Genomic DNA, 22,301 nt, shown 5'->3' on the forward strand with positions numbered 1-22,301 from the left:
AACAAAACATGTAGATCAGGCCTGCACAAGTCAGAAAGCGGCGAGGGCCATATGACTCCATGTGCGAGCCGGAAGGGTAGGTTGTGGGGGGAGGGGTGTGATACTTTATTAATAATTTTTCAATTAAACCAAACAAATAATTTTTAAAATTCTTTTAATTTTTATTTATGAATCATGGAAAAATGAAAAACGGTGATTAATTTGATAAATTTGAACTTTGTTATACTTTGCAGGGTCCAAGCTCCGCACGGAGCAGGAGGAGAGTCTCCGGAGCTCTCCTGGCGCTGTTTAGACAAGAGGCCGGAGGGAAGGAGATAGATGGGGGAGGGGGATGAATTCAAGAGCAACAAGCGGCACGGCGGCAGTCCGAGCGGGGACGGCGGCAGGCGGCTCAGACCATGAAGTGCAGCTGCCCGCCCCTGCTTCTGAGCTCGCTGGCGTTCACCATCGAAGGAGTAGGTGCGGGGCGCTCCCGCTCCTCCCACGGGCTCGGCTCACAAGCGGCGGGGCTCAGTGCTCGTCTGCCTCCCGGCCGAGCTGCCCACTGCAACGCCCCCCAGGACACCGGCGGCGGCTGCCTCCATGCCAGCCCCGGCCCGGTCGCCTCTCCCCGCTGGCTGCCGCTCTGCAGACGCTCGGTTGCTTCTCGTCCAGACTGGGCTGGACGTGTGTGGAGGGCGGCGGCAGCCTCATCGGGTACCCTGCAAACTTCAGTCATCGCCAAGTCCGAAAGTCGTCACGGGCCGCACAGTGAGCCCCCGCGGGCCGTATCTTGTGCAGGCTTGATGTAGATGGCACCATGAGCTTTCGTGGGCACAGCCCACTTCTTCAGATGTTCCTTCCTCAGCCATTTGGTTAAAAGCCAGATCTCCAGGCCTAACATCACGGTGTTAGCACTAGTGTGTCTGGGTGCTGGGGTGAGGGGAAGATCTCTAACTAATGAAAACATCAAGGAAACCAGGCATTCATTATTAATGGGCACAAGAGAAAATGCGTAAGAATACCAAAGACAAATAAAGGAAGCTAAAAATCAAACGAAAGACATAGCAGCTTCTTTCTCAGAAGCTCTGTTTATTTGGCTCGCAAAGTGCAAAAAGCACCCACAGTCTGCAATTACCTTCCAAATGGAGAACAAAGGAATGCAGATCATTTTGCACCATTCACACTAGTAAGGAACAGATGGCTTTTCCTCCCATAAGCCACCCGTTCTCATGATTGTTCATTGTTCGTCACCTTCTCTATTGTGAGGCAAGTGTGTTCTTGTTCGCTAGTTCACCCACCCACCTACCACTTTGGTGTTTTCCTTAGCAGACTCTCTTGTGGCCTCTTTTCCTCCAGATGGTCAGTTTCTTTTTGACAAACACGCAATAATTTCTTGATCTCCTAAAGCAATGAACATTTATTTTTTTACTAGTTCCCACTCTATTGCAGTTTTTGTTACGTTCATTTACTGGTCTTTGAGGGTACGTCTAGATCAGTAGTTCCCAACTTTTTCCAGATGGGGACCCATTTTGATAATTCAGGAACACTTAGTGACCCTGGGCAATTCAAAAAATGTGTGAATGGCTCCTTAAGGGCCACCTGAGGAGACACCTGGCGACTCTTTTGAAATGTAACGGGGACCCCTATTTGGATCCCAACCCATACGTTGGGAAACCCTGGTCTAGATTGTGGAGCTATTTTGGGATATCCCGAAATAGTTACCCTGCGTTTTTTTAAACGTGCCTGTTATTTCAACATATTTTTCGAAATAACAAGTGCGCTATTTTGGCATCCCTGTAAACCTCGCTCCACGAGGGTTAAGGGATGTGTTGAAATAGCGTGTTATTTTGAAATTTGATGCTGTGTAGATGCGCCAAATTTCAAAATAAGCTATTTAAAATGTAATTGAAAGAAGATATACAATTTGCATAGCACAAATTGCATGTCTTATTCACCCTAAGAGTCCATAGCAGTCGTCTTTTCGTGCAACATTTGATCAGCTTGTGAAAGCAAAGCAACCTCCCGCCCCCAAATACCCTTTTAGGAAAATAAAAACTAATTTCATGCATGCTTGTTGTAAAGGACTGCTGTAATCTGAATGATCATTCAAAGTAGACTATGTAGACCAAGAGAATATGACATTTCCACTCATTCCTTCTGACTGCGAAATATTTAACAATTCTGCCATTTAAAACAATCCTTACTGATAGCTGAGTTTACACCAATCACGATGAATGGGGTGTTTCACACATTAGAGCTATTGTTTCAGGCTCTCTGCAAATTCAGATATCATTATATCAGGTACACTCAGATCAGGTCCTGTTTTAAGGTTTTCTTTAAAACCATAACAGCTACAGACTTGCCTTTAAAAAGAAAAACGCTTGAGATTTTGGAGAACAATTAAACAGTCTGATAATGTATGCCTGCAGCTGATGCTCATACGCTATCTTGCTTGCTGGTCCTTCTCCAGCCTCCCAATTTTGGGAAATATTTCTTTAGTGAAAGAACCACGTTCACAACATTATCCATGGCTACGTCTACACTATGAGTTTTCTCTGCAAAAAATATGCCACTGAGGGACTCATTTGCATGAGTTGCGATCTCATTTGCATATTTTCTGCTGATCCCTATTTGCGCTGGGGTTTTTGCACAAAAACAAGCAGTGTGGACATTTTCTTTATGCACAAAAGCCTCTTTTTCTGCAAGATCTTTATGCCCCCAAAAATGAGGCATACCGATCTCGCGGAAAAAAGGGTTTTTGCACAAAAAGAAAACGTCCACACTGCTTGTTTTCGCACAAAAACCTCAGTGCAAAAATGGATTGGCAGAAAATATGCAAATGAGATTGACCCATGCAAATGAGTCCCTCATTAGCATATTTTTTGCAGCGAAAACTCGCAGCGTAGACGTAGCCTATGTGTTTTATTTTTTGTTGTTTTTAAAAGTCCAGATATACACTCCTGCGTAATGGTGGGCTAAACCAGCTCTCCTCAAAGCCTAACTTTTTATGCTTGCCCCAAACTATTTTTTGCCTTCCACACAGTTCTCATTTCTGTGAAAGATGGTGATGGCTGGGAAATGGCATATTCCAATAAAAGTGCAACTCGGAAGCGAAGGAAATACAAATAACCTTTGACTGCTTTGAGATATAGTTGGCGCATGTCCCGACTCTGTCATCCACGGAAGCTAAGTAACAGTTCTCCCCCACCTGCCTGACTTCATTAACAATCTGCATTGTTTTTGGAATATCTCACTTCCCAGACATCATGACCTTTGTCCTCCCTGCATGTATCAGTCATCCAAAATCCACACTGGCTTTGGACAGTAACTAACGGCAAAGGCACTTTTTCACACTCTATGACCGGGAAGCACATTCACTAAATCATTTTACTTTATCATCAAATATCCGATCTCTTATATGGATGCTCATTCTGTGGCTGCCTTCAGTGTTGCACTTTACATGTCAATAAATAAATTGTTATTGTTATTGTTATTGTTATTAATAATAATAATAATAATAATAATAATAATAATAATAATGGAACAAAACCCACACACACTTTACACTTAGGGTTTCCAGGTATCCAGTATTAGCCCTAACAGTCCGGTATTTGCGGCCTCTGTCTGGTAAAAAAACTTTTTCTCAGATGCTTGGGACATTCTTCCAGTGCTGCGTCTGGTGGGGACAGGAGGAGCAAGGGGATTTAAAGGCGCGGTGACTCTTTTTTCTTGTGTGTGTTTTTTTTCCCTCAACGACTTTGGTCCTCTGTGGTTTTTTTTCCCCTCAACAAGTTTGGTCCTTTTTTTTTGCTCAACCAATTTTCCCCCCACCATGTTCGGTATTTTTTGAGAAAGTATCTGGCAACCCTATTTACACAGCCCACACAAAGGGTCTCAAAGTGTTTTACAAACATTACACAACTCCTGTCTGAGGTAAGGCGAGGGAAACATAATCCTTCCCACTCAGATGCAGAAACTGAGCCATACCCATGTAAAGAGACTTGTTCAAATCACACATGGCTAAAGGAGAATACACAACGAATTATGCTTCTCTGTTTTTTTCAACAAACATCACAGATTGTTGCAAATAATTATTGGCCTAGACTTGTTCACCAGCTGTTGTGAGCAAATATTCAATACTGAAGATTCTGAGTGGACACATAGATCACACTGTATATTTCTGTTCCTGGATAACTGCTCTATAAGCGTGTCCCCCCTCCTCCCCAAAGAAACCAAGTTTCCAGCATGAATATTCTAGATTATAAAACTGGAGATTTCCTTTCTGCAGAGTTTGCCTTAAAATACTGCCATTTCAGCAAATACTCCTGCCAGCAAATTCACGCTAGAATATCTTTGGAAAGTGAACTCAGAACAGGTACAGTCAAAAAGGCATATAACATTGACGTGATTATTCACAGAATATTTTTACACTATCTGCCCAACTCCTCTCTCAAAGATCTCAGAGGAAACCAGAAATAGAACCCAGGTCATTAACCACAAGTCCAGCCCTCCTTTCTTATTTCCTTGGGCCTTTTTTGTTTCCATGACCCTGCAGTATCTCACACAGTTCATTTATTTTCACTTTCTCCTGTTCAGATCAAAGATCAGTGGTTGAGATAACTGCTTCATGTACTGAAAAAACAACAAGTGGTCTGGTAGCACTTTGCAGACTAATGAAACATGCAGATGGTATGAGCTTTCGTGGGCACAGCCCACTTCTTCAGATGACCAAACTTTGAAACTGACAAACTTTAATCAGAATCAATATTGAAACCTGGTATACAGCTAAAAATACATCAAAAGGACTATCAACATGGGGAATATTCAATTAAGGAGTATGCAAATGAAGCACTGATTAGCATTTTGCCGCGCTTCATTTGCATATTCTATTTGAGCCGTTTTTGCGCAAGGGTTTTTTGCGCAAAAACGGGTCAAATACATTATGTAAATGAAGCATGACAAAATGCTAATCAGCGCTTCATTTGCATACTCTCTGCTGGCAAAAGCTGGCAGTGTAGACATAGCCTGACAGTGGCAGACTTTGCAAATTACTTAAATTCTCCATGCCACAGGACAAAACTAAATACCCTCAGGAGGCAGATGCATGTAGAATGAAACAAAATGCAGGACAATGTAGCACTTTAAAGACTAACAAGATGGTTTATTAGATGATGAGCTTTCGTGGGCCAGACCCACTTCCTCAGATCAAACAGTGGAAGAAAATAGTCACAACCATATATGCCAAATGGTAGATGCAGTGAGTAATGTTCCGAAAGGGCTTAACTGTATGAAATACGATTGGTTTATAAAATTTTTGCCTTTTTATAATAAAGTGATGAACTTAACCAATAATTTCATCTGCCCTTCTCTACATGTTGGATACTTACTTATTCAGATAAATGAAGCCCAACTTGAACGGCAGGATTGTCAAAAAATTGCAAGCGGGTTGCAGACAAGCAAAGGAAAATCGTAGTATTTGCGGTAACAAGATCCACTAACACTTTTCTGTGATTTCTCACGGTTGGCTTCTTGGAGCCCAGGGTAGGGATTCCAGCTGTCAGCTTGATATGCAGGATGTGCAATATCACAAATTAAACAGGACCTTACAAATAAGAGCAGTAGTGGACAACCTGAGGCCTACGGGCTGCATGCGGCCAGGTGGGGCTCCATCTGCAGCCCACGGATCCCCTGGCTGACCCCCTCCCCCATGCACCTCTTCCACACTGGGGCAACGGAGCCTCACACTTCCTACTCCTCCCTCCCAGCACTTGCAGAATGTGAAAATCACCTGATTTGTGCTCCGCCCCCACTTCTTCCCTTCACGCACAGAGCTGAAATGCCGTGAATCTGCTGTTCGCAGCATTCCAGTTCTGACAGGAAGGGAGAGGAGCAGGTAAGTGTGGGGCTCCGGTGACCTGGTACACAAGAGGCACATGGGGAAGGAGGGAAAACAGGGGCCCACAGATGGAGCCCCAGAGGGTCATGGGGCTGCTGTGAACCACTGATGTGAAGAACGGCCATCCATGTGGTCCACCAGGCATTCCTGGTTGCCCATCCCTGAGTAAGACTTTTCTGTCTGGCACCCACATCTACAACTTACTCAGTTATACAGGAGTAAGGACTAAAATAATCACTCTTCAACGATGTTTAATAGTTACCCAAGCACCCTGAGGTGCGAATGGTCCTAAGCATAACATTGAATTGAGCACGGGCTCTGAGGATCGCTCTGCTGTAGCACCTTAGCGTAGTCACTCAGGACAGTGACAGGAGGGGCTCTTCAGAGGGTACACCTGGCTTTAGCCAGCCAGCTGAAAAAGACTGAGGATGGTAAGGTGATGCTGGTGGGAGGAGACAAAGTTTAACCAAAAAAAAAAAAAAAAGCGGGGAAGGAACTTTTGCAAAGGGAATTTTGCTCTTGGCTTTACCGGGAACAGGATTGAATCCTGAAAATTGATAAAGATATGACACCATTACACCTCTGGACTGTAGAAAAGTTAGAATGGAAGTTAAAGATTGAGGGATTAGCCAGGATGGGTAGGAATGGTGTCCCTAGCCTCTGTCAGAGGCTGGAATGGATGACAGGAGAGGGATCATGTGATGATTCCCTGTTCCGTACGCTCCCTCTGGGGCTTCTGGCATTGGCCAGTGCTGAAAGACAGGATCCTGCGCTAGATGGATCTTTGGTCTGACCCACTATGGCCGTTCTTACGATTTTCAAATGGTTTCTGCTGCTTTATCCTGGGAAACATAATGCAAGGATTTTCAGATAGAGCCGGCATAAAGCCTGGGCAATATTTTTGCAAGAGCAATCTTGCTGCTGATGTTCCTTTATTTTAAAAGGTAAAGACTTCTTGGTCTTCTGTTTGCTGCCATGCCAAATATTATTATATAGTATCACGTAAGCTGGAAAGTTGGCAATTTAAACTCCCGGGCTTCATCCAACCCGTTACAGTGAATGAGAGTCTATTGACAATACAGTAATTGTTGGTGCATCTGGTCCGTCATGCACATCAACAATTAGTTTGTGCTTCTGCAAAGACCTTCTCCACCATAGTAACAGATCGTTTTTGCTTATGATGTAAGGCAGTGGTCCCCAACCTTTTGGGGCTGCCAGGTGCCCGGGGGCGGTGCCACTCATGCGCCGCGCGTCCAGGGGTGGGGCCGCGCATGCGCCGTGCGCCCAGGGGTGGGGCTACTCACACGCTGTGAATCCATGGGCAGGGCTGCACATGCGCTGCGCGCCGGGGGTCGGCACCACGCAAGTGCCACGCGCCTGGCGCAGGAGCTTCCCGTGTGCCACGCGCCCACGGCCGGCACTGCACATGCGCCACACGCCCGGGGTAAGGCCGGCCCAGATCATTCGGATGACGCATATAAATGCCCCGGCAGGCCCCATGGCGCCCGCGGGCACCGCGTTGGGGACCACTGATCTAAGGGTTGGCCTATGTTAAGAATCAACCTGATTTTGTGATATTACTCAGGGATGTTAAAAGCATCATGGTCTATGCAACAGTTACGTTGACTCAATCTTTTATGTAGATGTTGCGAGGAAGAATTCTTCCGTTGACTTGGCTACTACCACTTGGAAGGGGGATTAATTATACAGGTGAAAAAACCGGTTCCATTGACGTAGGAACATCTACACCAGGGGTCTCCAACCTTTTCAAGCACTAGATCACTTTTTGAATTTAAGTCAGTCCAGGACCTACCCAAACCCAAATACCTCTGCCCCTTCTCCAAGGTCCTGTCCCTGCCCACCCCTTCGCTGAGGCCCCGCCCTCCTCACTCTGTGAAGTTGGGGTACAGGAGAGGGGGACAAAGTGACATTAGCGCCCCCTGCCTGTCTCCCCAACCCTTTGCAACAAGCAGGAGGCTCCCAGGGGGCAGCAGGGCAGTGTGGGAAGGGGCAGCTGAAGTGCCGGCACTTCATAGTATCCCAGCAAAACCAGTCAGGATCACCCGTTAGAGGCGCCAAGATCTACCGGGACATCCTGCTTTACTGGTTGGTGACCGCTGAGCTACACTATCATGGTATGCTGCAGCTGTGCCACAACAGTGCGAACATACCCCTAAGGCTCTGACCCTGCAAAAGACTTGTATCGGTGCTTAAGTTTATGTGCTGAAAATACTCGAGAAAGAGTAAACTTTATGCACAATTGAATTGTGTCACTCTGCTTAAAATTAAGCTTGCGTGAGTCTTTCCAGGATCGGGGCCTTAGATTCCAAACTCAGCAGGGCAAGGTAGATCTCTCATGCTGTGTTTGTAGAATGATTAATACGACGGTGAGCTGTTCTCAACTGAGGGCTCTGGGCATCGCTACAATAAAACCAAAATAGGTTGGACCTCCCTGGCCCGGCACCCTCAAGACCTGACTGATCCAGGATGAGAGATTTTGTCGGACCAGAGAGTTCATTTCTGGGCTCCCGGCTGACTTGCTGAGCCCCCAGGCAGCCCAGGTGAGCCATGCGCTGGACTTCAAGCTGGCTCCCCAGGCAGCATGGCGGGTTCCTGTCCCCCGCCCCACCTCCGGTAGCCCAGCTGGGCCTCACGCAGGGCTCCTAGCCCCTCACTGCCTCATGCCTGGCTCCTACCACCTGCAGCGGGCCAGGCTCTGCTCCCCTCCTTCCCCCCCACAGCATGCCAGGACTTTCTAATCTTGGAACATCCGTGGTCCGGACCAGAGAGTCCCAGTTTTTAGAGGTGCAACCTGTATAGCCATCACTATCATTCAAAAGTTACACATTTTGCGGGAATAAAATAAAGATATTAACCAGCAAAAGCCCCCTCCATTTCATTCCTCCTTCATTGGCTGTGTCTAGACTGGCAAGTTTTTGCCACCTGTCTACACTGGCTGCTTGAATTTCCGCAAGAATACTGATGATCTCATGTAAGAAATCAGTGCTTCTTGCGGAAATACTATGCTGCTCCTGTTCGGGCAAAAGTCCTTTTGTGCAAAGCTTTTGCGCAAAAGGGCCAGTGTAAACAGCTCAGCTTTGTTTTCTGCAAAAAAGCCCCGATCGCAAAAATGGCGATCGGGGCTTTTTTGCAGAAAAGCGCGTCTAGATTGGCACGGACGCTTTTCTGCAAAAAGTGCTTTTGCGGAAAAGCGTCCTGCCAATCTAGACGCTCTTTTCCGCAAATGCTTTTAATGGAAAACTTTTCCGTTAAAAGCATTTGCAGAAAATCATGCCAGTCTAGACGTAGCCATTGTGTTCCAGCAGTATAAGTTTTGCTCTGAGTTTCTGTGTATGCTTTCCCTTGCAAGATATATAACAGAATGCTGTTGGGATGGATCAACTTTATGTGCAAGTCAGCAAGGAAGTGGCAAGCAGAAAGCATTCCTAACGGTGTAATGAAAGATAACTCCAGCTTCTAAATGGACGATACATTGCAACAGAGAGTCTGTTGTTATCACACGGTGAATTTCTTTGAATGGCAATCCAGAAGCTAAAAAGCTAGAAATCAAAGGGTGTATCACTTAGTAAGCCTCCAGATCCACCTACTTTTAATCCACAGACACAAAAACAAAACCGAGACAACAGAAAGAAAAAGGACAACTGAACATATATCTTCCAACTGGCTAGGTTTGTAGAATGCTGCCAAGTTGCTTGAGCAATGCTTGAAGGCTACACATGCTGCTGTCAATTTAGCTTATGGCTACTGTATTGTAACACTGCCACTGAGGATGTGTTAGTTAAAGGTCTGTCAACATTTCCATAATAAACCCCTAATTTCAAGGATTTCTTGCTTGGTTGTAAGGATTTTCTCGACTATGAAACTTGGCATGCAAGATCTTAAACAGGAGCATATTTTAAGCTATTTCCCTCCCCCAAACAAACAATCACCCTGGACATCAGAAAGTTATACAAACTTACCACTAACTGAATGTTGCTATATCCTTTTTATATTTGCCCTCATAACTAAAAATGGCAAAAATACCATTTGCCAAGTGACTACTGCATAACATGGTTTAAGTCACTAGAGGCATGTTGGAAGGAAAAAAGAGGGCCAGCCGAAGTTGTGGTATAGAAATCTGCTAGAACACACATTTTCCAACATATGGAAAAAGCATATTACAGTAATGACTAGTAGCAATGCGTATAATGATAGATCCCTCTAAATCCTTTAGGCAGGATTTTATACCTCTGGTATCGCTATTTTGATGATAAAAGTTCCAGCATAAATTGTGCTGCAAGTCTTTTAAGACTGTACAGCTATTAGAGCCCTCAGAATAGTCTAAAGTTTAGACTACTGAAGTCGGTTTTTAAATTCCTATAAGGAAAGGCAGCTTCATTATCAAAACTGAAAACTTGCAAGTAATAGATTTGGAAGATGGGAACCACTTAGTCTGCTTTAAAAAAAAGCATGTTAAAAAGTAATCTTTTTTTATAAAGCAGACTTTGAAGCGTGTCCCACCTATTGGTTAGGAACCGTCCCTCTGCTGGCCACTAAGAATGTTAAAAAATGGTTATTACTGTAACCGTGGGGCTGTTAAAAATGTTAGCAGTTACACGCTGGTTCCCTGGGAGGGGGCCTACAGATAGTGCACTCCTGGCGGCCAGCCCTAATCTCAGTGACCGGCTGCCACCCTTTGCTGCAGACACTCAGGGTCAGCAGTTCACGGCGGCAGCCAGCTCCCCAGGAGCCGGTATGTGCAGGAAGTCGGCCTTTAAGCTGGCTCCCCATATGTACCGGCTCCCAGGAGCCAGCATGCACTACAAGTCACATTTTAAGCTGGCTCCTTGCGTGTACCAGCTCCCGCCTGCCGCCCCTTGCTGCTTCCTCTAATATAGAGTCAGCAGCACAGGGTGGCAGCTGGCTCCTCAGGAGCAGGACCAGGAGACAGTGTGTAACCATTTGGCTAACCGATAAGCTCAAGCTTATCGGTTACCCCTTTAAACGGTTAAACTCTTACATCCCTATTGGCCACATCCTTATTTTTCAGTATGGTGGGGCAAACAGTTCAACCTGTTACCATTTGCTATGCAGCACAACGGAAACGGCCCCTGGTTCTTCACTTTCTTGGCCTACGTGTGAATTCTCCATATGATCATTGGGAGAGTTGCCCGTTGCATTTCAGCGTAGCACAACAACTGCTTTGAGCTTCCTCTTCCACTTCAAACTCAGGATGGAAGCTCGTGCAGCTTAATCCACCTGAAAAGGAAAAAGAGAGATTGTAAGAACTCAGCCCGACACTGATCTACTTGCACTGTGTGTTCCCACCTGCGTGCTTCATGTCAATTGCACCGTGTCCGAATTTAGTGTGTAAGCTTCCCAGACAGGGAACTGTATTCATTATGGGCCGAATCCATCCTTGTGATAATGCCACTAAATTACACCAGGGATGAACTTCCTCCTATGTGGGGTGCAAAGTTCTATGCATAATCGTTGGCACTTTATAGCTAATTTCCAGCATGTCTCAGCTGGATGGACAAGGCAGAATTTACCCAGGAACAGAATGAAATTACATGCAAAAGGATCTCCTGTTAATAGGAATCGTAAAGACTGCTGTCTGCATCCAGAATAAGAGCTCCTAGATCTCCTGGAGAAGCGTCACAGGGGAATATTTATTTTTGAGGACTTCAGTTAAAGCCGTTGGCACAAACAGCGAGGCTGTGTCTACACTGGGCCACTTATTCCGGAAAATCAGCCGCTTTTCCAGAATAAGCTGCGAGCTGTCTACACTGGCCCCTTGAATTTCCGGAAAAGCACTGACGATCTACTGTAAGAAATCAGCTGCTTTTCCGGAAAAACTATGCTGCTCCCGCTCGGGCAAAAGTCCTTTTTCCGGAAAACTGTTCCGGAAAAGGGCCAGTGTAGACAGCACAGTAGTGTTTTCCGCAAAAAAGCCCGGATCGCGAAAATGACGATCGGGCCTTTTTTCCGGAAAAGTGCATCTACATTGGCCACGGATGCTTTTCTGGAAAAAGGGCTTTTCCGGAAAAGCATCCTGCCAATGTAGACGCTCTTTTTCCGGAAATACTTATAATGGAAAACTGTTCCGTTTTAAGCATTTCTGAAAATTAATGCCAGTGTAGACGTAGCCCGAGAGTATAAGACTGGGACGTCTCAGCTTGGAAGAAATATGACTAAAGGGGGGATATGAGCAGGGCCGCCTTGGGCGCATGGCGCATGCGTAGGTCCACCCCCAGGGCACGTGGGCCCACCCCTGGGTGCACGGCGCGATCCTGCCCCCCTGGGCCGCGCGGGCCCGCCTCCAGGTGCACGGCGCATGTGTGAGCCTGCCTCAGGGGTGCGCGCAGGACTCCTGCGCTGCCTGGCCACCACCACTGGCACATAGCCCGGGGCTGCCCGGGTAGGCCGTGCCTGTCGGTGCAGGGCCCCGTGGCTGTGGGAGGAAGGGCACTGAGGGGGTTAACGTGGCCCTATTTTACTCCTTCCCATAACACAAGAACTAGGGGTCACCAAATGAAACAAGGAGGTAGCAGGTTTAAAAGGAAGCACTTCTTCACAAACAAAAGGAAGTATTTCTTCCCACTATGCACATCAACCAGGCGCCAGCGGCTGTTGTAAAGGCCAAGAATATAACAAGGTTCGAAAAAGAGCTAGATAAATTCATGGAGGGTCGCTCTGTTACGGGGCGGCATCACCCCCCGGCGTCGTAGACCCGCCCCACACTAGGACTGCGCTGAGCCCCGTGTTGCACGGGGTGCGCAGAGTTAAAGCCGCCGTTTGCGTGGCTTGCTCCCAAGCCGCGGCTTGGCTGAGCGGTGCGAGGGCCGGCAAGCCGCCGGCACGGTGTCCGGGAACAGCATTCGGGGGGGCGGGGAGATGATGCCCATGAGAGGGGGGCGTGCCCTTGGGGAACGTGCATCCCCAACGTCAGGGGGAATGTGCATCCCCAACGCCAGGGGGAGGGGTGGAGGCTGGCGCCATGTTTAAAAGAGTAAGGTCGGAGGGCCAGTGGGAAGGAGAGGAAGGAGGAAGAAGGTTGGAGGGCCAGAGGGAAAAGGCAGGAAGGATTAAGGAGGCCAGAGGACCAGAGGGAAGAGATTTGAAGAAACGGAGGGAAGAAGATAAGAACTATCCCTCATCGACCCTACGAGAGGGTAGGAAGTAGCCCAAGACGGGGCTGCCTTGAAGGTAGCCCACAGACTGGTGAGTTATGACCGGAAGCCCCACCAGTCGGACAGGACCCCAGAGGAATCTGTCCTTAGGGCCCTGGGCTGGGGCCCATGAGAGAGGGCGGATCTGTATGCAGGAAAAGGCTGGCTGTTACGCAGGCTGGTCCAACATACCAGATGCAGTCGAAAAACATGTCCACAGTAAAGGCTCTACAAATAGCCTGGAATAGATGGAGAGCAGCTGTCTGGATTTGTGAGCTCTTTACTGGAGTACAAGACTTGGGGGGGAGAAACTGTACATGTTGACCGGGAAGTTTGGAAGGATGTTTTCAAACCAAATCAAAAGTGAACATCAATAATCTGATAAAAGACAAGAAATTCAAAGCTGAAGTCGACACTTATTCCTTTCCTTGTTCTACTAAGCCTTTTGTTCCTCACTGCAAATGGGCGCTTCTTCACTGCAGGGTTAATTTGAGGTATAACTCAAGTTGCCCATATCCAATTCCTGCCCACGCACAAAAGCATCTAGTTAAGTGTACTTTTAAACTCCTGCTAAAGTGTCGTGCATGCCGAACACAGTCATTCCATGCCGCTCGAGTGCTCTGCAGCGAAGACAAACCTATTATAGATACATAAAAAAAATTAAGTGCTGTCTAACTGCTGTCTCCTTCACTATAACTTGTTTGAGTTGGAAGTAGCTTGAAGAAGACCTAGGCCCCAAAGCTGATTTCACTGGTTTTATTTCCTTAGTGCCAATCCTGTGCACACACATAATTTTAACCACACGACCAGTTCCACTGACCTCAAACTAGGCACAAGAGTAACTCTTTGCTGGATCAGACCCCAGTAGAAGCAAGATCACATTCAAGTTGTCTCAAAACTTTCATATTAATTTTGGCTACGCCTAGACAGCGGGGCTATTTCGGGATACTTCCAGTATCCCGAAATAGCAATTCCGCATCTTAAAACGCGCCCATTATTTCAAAACAGATTTCAAAATAACAGGCGTGCTATTCCGGCATCCCTGTAACCCTAGTTCCATGAGGTTTAAGGGACTTGATGGAATAGCGCTTTATTTTGAAAATACCTCAAAATAAACTACACAATTTGTGCTACGCAATTGTGTAGCATATTTCGAGATAAGGGTGCTGTGTAGATGCACCCTTACAGCCCCCTAACGGTGTGTCTATGCTGCACCTGTAGCTCAGAATATGCAAGATACTCAATTTTATTATTTTGAAATAGCTTGTTATGAAATTTGGCACTGTCTACACAGCACTTATTTCAAAATAAATTGCTATTCTGAAATGTCCCTTAAGCGTCGTGGAATGAGGTTTACGGGGACATCGGAATAGCAAGCCCGATATATTTTGAAATTAGGGATGTTAAATATCGGTTAATTGAATAGTCGAATAACCTCATTAATTCGTATTGGTTAGTTGACTATTCTATGGTCCCTGGAGGTGGGGCCAGTAGCCAGTGCATTTCGGCTTCACCCCCAAGGAATCCTCTGCCGTTGTGTGCTGCTGCCTCTGTATCAGAGGCAGCAGCGTGGGGTGCCAGGTGTGAGCTGGTCTGTGAGAGGAACCAGTTTAAAAACAAGCTGCTCCCCTTGCGGACCGGCTGCCTGTCGCTCTGTGCTGCTGCCCGGACCCGTTGCAAGCCAGGACTGAGCTGGGCTGCTGACCAGCATGCTAAAAAAATTACTGGCAAAGGCCGGGGAAGGGAGTGGGAGGGAAGGATGCATATACTCTATAGCATTAACCTATAAGCTTTTGCTTATCAGTTAATCGGCTACACTATTCCATCCCTATTCGAAATAATGGGCATGCTCAAAAGATGCGGAATAGCTATTTTGGGATACCTCCAGTATCTGACAAAATAAAATAATCAGATAAATAATCTGATAAAAGCTAAGAAATTAAAAGCTGAAGTTGACACTTATTCCTTTCCTTGTTCTATTGAGGGAATACATACCTCCAGTATCCCAAAATAGCGCTGCTGTGTAGACATAGCCTAAGAGTTTAAACTAGAATGTACTAGGTTGTTCGCTTTTTATCAAATCTTCACTTTTATACTGGCATGGTTTTAAAAAATATTCTCACTCAGCTCATGCTAACGTGTCATTACAAACTCTTCAATAAAAATACACTACCTAGCATATGCATTGGAAAATAATACCAAAGCACATATGATCACTCTGAATAAAACAGCCGCGGAAAAGCAAGGCTTACAGCTCTTTAAGAAAATACCATCACATTTTTAGTTTTTTTCCAGATAAAGACATTGAGAAGGGCACCCAGTAGGTTAAAGTCTGTCTGAGTTTGGAGTCTCTCTTCATAAAAGTTATTCAAAATAAAAACTTCTTAACTGAACTTGTATGTAAGACCTTGACATATCAACTGGAAAAAAATGAATGGAATAGAATGTTAAATGGAACCATGATATGAAAAGAACTTCACAATAACATTTGACAGCCTGGATACCACACGCTTTTGTATGATGAAAGAGGTCAAGGAAATACAGGGAAATAAAGGAAACAAATATGATTAGTTTTTATATATTAATAATGCAACAAGAATTTCAGGTACTTCTGAATACAGGCCTGAAGAAAGGAAAAACATGTTTGTACCTTTTCTTTTACTGCTTCATGATGGAGAAAGGAAAAATCTAGATCGTTTTAATTCCTCCCTTCAGAATTATTTTTCTCCATGTTGATTTGTTTTTTTTAGCCTTGGAGACTTCAGTAAATGCCAAGTTTTATCTCCTCTGTATTTGCTAGAGGAAATATTGGAAAACTCGGAGTAGGAGATTTTTCTAGACCTGACTGAAAGAGGAATGGTTGTTTGGCATCTCTCAATTACTTAATCAGTTGAATACGTGGTTTGTTTTTTTAACTAAAATAAGTTCTATGGAACGGTCTCCGTAATGTCTTATTTAAACTCTACAGCACATCATTCTGGGATGCATTAATAGGAGTGTTGTCAGCAAGACATGACTAGTCATTCTTTTGCTCTACTTTGCACTGATTATGCCTCAGTTTGAGTGTTGTGCCCAATTCTAGGTACCACATTTCAGGAAAGATGTGGAGAAGCTGGAGAAGGCCAACAGAAGAGCAACAAAAATGATTAAAGTCTAGAAAATGTGACCTATGAGGGAAAACTGAAAGAACTGGGTTTAGATAGCTTGGAAGAGAAAAGATTGAGAGGGGACTTGGTAATGGTTTGCAAGTACCTAAAAGGCTGCTACAAAGAGAAGGGAGAAAAATTATTCTCCTTAACCTCTGGTGATGGGACAAAAAGCAAGGGGCTTAAATGCAGCAAGGGAGGTTTAGGTTGGACATTGGGAAAAACTTCCTAACTAGCAGGGTGGTTAAGCACTAGAATCAATTGCCAAGGGAAGTTGTGGAATCTCCATCATTGGAAATATTTAAGAGCAGGTTAGATAGACATCTGCCTGGGATGATCAGATGGTACTTAGTCCTGCTGTGAGGACAGGGGACTGGACTCGATGACTTCTCGCGGTCCCTTCCAGTTCTAGTGTTCTGTTATTCTATAATCTACAGACTTATATGCACTCGTGTCCCTTTTCCTCTTAAATATTTAACAACTGGAGTAACTGTCTCTTTTTTCCTTCCCAATTCATGGCAGAAACAGCATGACTAGACTGTAAAATGCATGTGTTTATTTCTGTGACTGGGAACGAATCGATGTGCACTATGCACGTCAAACACGAAAGGCCAGACTGAAGAAATCAGTCTAGTGCTGAGTTTTGAAAGCAGTAAATTCCATGGACGTTTTTATTTTGGGGGGGGGGGAGAGGGGAAGTCCATATCATAATATCAGCCTGGGGGTTTGCAAACTGCCCCCCTACTGAATGACAGCTTCATGGATTCAGTGGAATGGGGCTGCCCTTGGAGGCTGCTGGATGGAGACTGTCAGGGAGTAGGGACCAAAGCCATGTATCTTTGGATCCGGCTCTGCTGGAATACACCAGTGTTGCTAAGCAGACATTTTGCACCCACATGCATCACAAGCAACCACTTATATCACTCACTGCCATGCACAGACACATGCACACCATGGCCAAAGGAACATGGTAGCTGGGGGGTTAATAATTTGCCTCTTCCCCCAGCTTGATCAGAGCCAAGCTGCCCAGAATTAGGCTGCTATTTGCCGTGTCTCTGCCTGAAAGCACAAGACCTTACGTGCAAGTCGCCTGTGCCGGAGCCCTGTGAAAGAGCCGATCCTTTTTGCAATGCCTCCAGCTGTGCCGGGCTGCGCCGTGCAATTTTGGCGATGCACCAGGGCGACTGTCTCTCCCTTAAGGAAGCGTTCCATGGACTTCTCCGGGAAACTACATTACCCAGCGACCACCGCGTTGCTCGTAGGAAGGACGTCTGCGCACTAAGCTACTCAGATCCAAGTTTGGAGCTTTTAGCTGCCAGCCCTGGCCCATCATGTAGGTGCAGCAGAGCCTTCCCTTCCATTGCAATTGGGGGAAAAAAACCCCACTTTGCAGTCAGTTTTGCAAGGTGTGCAATTGCACCTCCCCTCTCTGCAAAGAGATCTGCTGCAGCAAGTGAGAAAAACTCCAGTTGCATGAAGATTGGGCGCTTGCAGTTTGCATCTTTGTTGCAAAACTAGCTACAGAAGAGAGGCAAGGCAAAGTCTTTTGTGCTCCCCTCCCCCATCAAAGCAAAGGGGAAAATGTCTCAGCCGAGAGGTAAGGATCCTGCTTCTGTTCCTTGCAAAATATGCAAAAAGTCGTGCATGCATTTTCAAGTGCATGAATGCAATTTTCGGGATGCAATTGCATTTTGAAGTTTGAGGCTTTCCATAGCTCTCAGTTGCATTTCCTGTTTAGTGTATGCCTTTTTTTGCAGACACACACATCCACACTCTCACTCACACAGTTCCTGTAAGGCAGGGCTTTGCAGTTCAGCTGTGCATTGACGTTATTTGCATTCTTCTGTTGGGATTACCGAGCTCTTTCTGCCTTTTGCATAGTCAGGACAGATAAAGAATGCTGAAGAGCGTATGCATGCACTACTGTATGTAGGTGCAAAATAGGCAAAAATGCATCCAAGCTGGAGCTGATTTCAAGTGCAGCATTAAACCAAACTTTTAAAAAACGGTCTCTGGGTGGGATAGAAGGTGAAACTTGAGTGGAGTTCCTAGGAATGAAATATACACCCATGTTTCCAGGAGAAAGCATTATTCTGGTGCCAGTCTTGAGAGAATTTTCCACCGACACTTCCCACCCCCATTTAATATTAGGTCACTTTTGGTCAGAGGCAGGGAGCGTGATGCATAATCTCAGATCTCTGGGAATATGCAATGGATGGCTTGTGTTGTATTTCTCCTGGAAACAGACTGGATGGCTGGGCGAGTGTGTGTGTGTTTTTTAGAAGCACGGTGGACTTGCAGGGTGTTCTGAGTAAGGTTTACAAAGAGAGGAGTCACGGCGCGTTGTATAATAAGGGGGGAAAGTTGTGAGCGATTTTTGTTTTTTAATTTGTAGAAATGCTGGTGTGTGTGTGTGTGTGTGTGTGTGCAATAAATATCTCAGGTCTTGAATGGAAGAAGTAGGAGTGGATTTCTAGCCAGTCCCCGTGCACGTAGGTACACACACACACACACACACACACACAGATTTGTCGGCGACGAGGTTCCTGGGTACACAAGATGCAGCTCTTGGTATTTCACGTGGAAGCTGCTTTTTCTTGCAATTTGCAGCCCTCCGCTTCAGGGGGTGGATCAGAGACATTGCCAGCATCGGACACTTGGGAAAGGTGTCCCTAGGACTTTGACACTGGCAGAGTGTCCTAAATACACTTTGACTAAGTGCAGTGGGAAAGGACATGGGGAGAGGAAGGTAAGTTTATCCTTGAAAGACATTGCTCTTATATCCCATCCCCATTTTTTTTTTTACAACAGACATTGATAGGTGGTGTAGAATTTATTCCTAATATGGATTTGCTGCCATCGCCTCTTCAGCCCAGTGGAGAATTATAAAAGTTCCTAACAGAAGGAGCCAAAGAAGTTTGATTAGAGTCACTGGACACCCCACCATGCTGAGTTGTAGCTTAGAGGGGAATTCTGCCTCCTGTGCAGTGGAGGGAGGATGGGGTGGAGTTGTTCGTGAGCTCTCCTAGCCAGGGAGTTGGAAAAACTGATCCACCAGGACAAGCTGCCTCTTAGAAAAAGACTTAGCAGCAAGACTGGGTTTGCCTGGGAAAGGAAAGGAAGCCCATTTCGGGTGTGACCTCGCTTTTTGCCTTTCCTAGCACTAGTCCTGTCAGTTCCCTTCAGTACCAATAAAACGGTAGTCGGACAAGGAGCCAACCCACAAAACATTATTTCAGTGAATAGATTCATTCTTGAATCCCTTTTCCATTCATCTCGGTTCCATCATACCAGTGCCTTTAAGTTTGCATTACTTTTGAATTGAGTCATCCACAGCCTCTCCAACCCCAGGAAACCATTGAAAGTCATTTTTCAGAATGAACTAAAGTTAGGTCATTTAATATTGCACATGAAGTTACCTTTCCAGACTTCTAATAAATACATACATTTTATATATATATATATATATATAAATTAGAATGAAAACAGGAGCTATTGTGTGTGTAATATTTATTGAATAGCTCCTGCCATTCAACTCTGGAATTCCCCCTCCCCCCCCCCCCCCCCCCGCCCATTTCCAACAGCTTGTCATGGAAAGTTGACAAAGATGATATTTAATTGGTTTCTGTGCTTTTCTTCACAACACAGACAATGTAGGTTGATATGTATGTGTAAGAGGAAGTCTCATTCTTGGTTTAAAAGATCTTTTTTTTTTAGATACTTACAAATATAAGCTAATTGGAAATAGACTAGAATTATTATTGTTCCATGAAAAATATGTCAACAGATTATTTGAGAAACTCTCCTACCTAAAGTTGCTTTGTAATGGAGACGTCACAGTTTTATGCAGTTTTCTTTTCGTAACAGTAAATAAAGTAGTGGACAGTTGTAAACATGAAACGGCTCAGAATTTGAGAGCTAGAATTCAGATATTTTGGGGCAAATGCAATACCAGTTAAGCGTGTCATGGGAAAGTACGGAGTTCTAGCATCTAGCAATTCAGAATTAAGCAATCACTGGGAAAACAGGATTTTCTTATTTTTGTTAGTTTTAGTCCCTTGAATAACTATGTTCCTATGTATGTCATTACTTAACGTAGCAAAAAAGTGAACAGAAAGAACTGGAAGCCTTGAATCTCTGTATGGCAGAAGTTATTTCCACCTTGATATATGCAAAATAGTATAGAAAATGATCTGTTTGAGGACATTACAGAAGAATTAGCATCAGTGCCATATATGGAGTACATGGCTGTCACAACTATAGGATACTACAGAAAAAGAAGTAGAGGAAATCCCTTATTACTTAGATTCCTTGCTGAACACATGAAAGTCAGAGGCTGCAAGTAAGAATTAATATGTTCTAGGAGATACATTTATTGTAACTGATTATCAGTTGCTATTTGTTTAATATGGATTTAAAAAGTAAATCACCATGCAGACACTCAAGGATCTGATCTCACAATACTGAGATCATAGTGTGAGAGAGTACATATACTTACATCCCAGTTCTTGCATTTCAGTGATTCAAGTTTTGGATTGCTGATAAAGGAAGTTAAAATTTGATGCCGATGATGTTATAAGAGGGTGGTCACGTGTGTCTCACTGACATGTGTTCTTATGGACTTTGATCAAAAGGAAGTGCACATATTGAATGTTACATTTAATTTTTTTCCTGCTCTGAATAGTCACCAAACAGACATAAAACAAAAATAGTAACTCATGTTTATCATCTTTGTGTATAGCACCCCTAAGGGTTTCTGCTGGTATAAAATTAACCTCTTCCAAGCCTTGTAAAGATTCAGGTTAGTTATGTAACACCCACTTTTCCTGCACAGTGCCATTTCAGAACTTCGTGCTATTAAGTGTCTTTACATGATCACTTGGCTATGAGAGCACTTGCAAAAACAGTGTGACGTAACGTTTGGAGTAGTCAAGGAGGGTTGAGACTAGTGGCTTTGTCTAGTTGGGCAAATATTGTAAACGTTAAATTACTTGCAGGAATTCTGCCTTTTTAGTTTGTAGGTTTTTCATTTTTCAAAGAGGGTTAATTATACTCCCTTGTATTGTGCAGGTTGTCTAGGACTGTGCATATATGCGATTGGCCACTCTAGTTCAGAGGGGTATTAAGAAGGAGGGATGTGAATGTTTAACTGATAAGCCTCATGGGACCTTAATGGGGCTACTCCAACGAAGGCACCCTCCTCTTTAAATGGTTAATTAGTTAAACATTTCGCTGATTAACCAATTAAACAGGATTTTACATCCCTATTAAGAGAGAACCCATTTTGCATTTTAAAAACACCCAAAGGAGAGAATCTCTCACTCGGCAAAGGAAGATATTTTAGTTCTCACAACTATCAGAGGAATTTGCCCAGGGTTGAGAAAACAGAATGTGAAACTGAAGATTAAGGGGATGGAGCAGCAATCAATCACGTATTGACACAGAACGGACCGGTATTTTGAACAGCTGACTAAAGTGGGAGTGGTTATTGTTTACAGTTTCCCCCATCTCTTTTGCTAACTTAAGCAGATGCCATTTGTGGCAACATTCCTGGGCTTTTCACGAAGCAGTTTCCAACACTATTCTCCGTATTAGCTATTGGTCGCTCTGGCAGCATTAGATTTTCAGTTGGTAAGTGTTGGTGAATGTTGATTTCACTACATGCAAACGGACTGAAAACAGTATTTCCATTGATGATCAAAACGTACATCTCGGAACAGAAGGAAAAAGCAGCTTGAAAACTTTTTAAAAGTTAGATTCAGGGGTGAAGAACCTTTTTTTTTTTTTTTTAAGTCGGAGGCCACGGGCCCACAGAAAAATCAGTTGGGGGCCACAGAAAAGTTGGGGGGGATGCCTCTCATACACATTTCCCTTGTACACCAGAGCATGGGGGCCCGAAGTTTGTAGATTTTGTGCTTCCCCGTGCTCTGCGGTGGGGCCAAAAATGAGTTCAGCGTGTGGAGGGGGCTGCTGGGAAGCAAGCTTGAGATGTAGGGTCTGGGCAGGAAGGAGGGCAAGGGAGTGGCTTAGTGGGTCTAGGATGGTGGGAGGGTGCAGGAATGGGGTGGGGTTTGGAGTCTGGGCAGGAGGGGTCCGCAGTGCTCA

General features: G+C 44.9%; 2 protein-coding genes across 4 annotated transcripts in view; one reads left to right on the forward strand and one right to left on the reverse strand.

Annotated features, from left to right (window-relative positions):
- The window catches only part of ABCA5 (ATP binding cassette subfamily A member 5), a 127,723-nt gene extending 106,986 nt beyond the window's left edge, over positions 1-20,737 (reverse strand). Inside the window, exons 1-2 of one of the 2 annotated variants that reach the window (XM_075903998.1) lie at positions 20,695-20,737; positions 10,959-11,137 (exon numbers count right to left, since the gene is read on the reverse strand). In XM_075903998.1, the coding sequence (XP_075760113.1) occupies positions 10,959-10,961 (3 nt within the window). In that variant the 5' untranslated portion in view covers positions 10,962-11,137; positions 20,695-20,737. Of the gene's footprint in view, positions 1-10,958; positions 11,138-17,275; positions 17,410-20,694 lie in introns of those variants that run through there. The other variant, XM_075903997.1, reaches the window with a different exon arrangement.
- Positions 17,514-22,301, forward strand: part of MAP2K6 (mitogen-activated protein kinase kinase 6) — a 103,811-nt gene continuing 99,023 nt past the window's right edge. Inside the window, exon 1 of one of the 2 annotated variants that reach the window (XM_006129156.4) lies at positions 17,514-17,793. In XM_006129156.4, the coding sequence (XP_006129218.1) occupies positions 17,778-17,793 (16 nt within the window). In that variant the 5' untranslated portion in view covers positions 17,514-17,777. Of the gene's footprint in view, positions 17,794-18,706; positions 18,946-22,301 lie in introns of those variants that run through there. The other variant, XM_075904004.1, reaches the window with a different exon arrangement.

Source organism: Pelodiscus sinensis, chromosome 20, assembly GCF_049634645.1.
Source record: "Pelodiscus sinensis isolate JC-2024 chromosome 20, ASM4963464v1, whole genome shotgun sequence".
NCBI classification, from domain to species: domain Eukaryota; kingdom Metazoa; phylum Chordata; order Testudines; family Trionychidae; genus Pelodiscus; species Pelodiscus sinensis.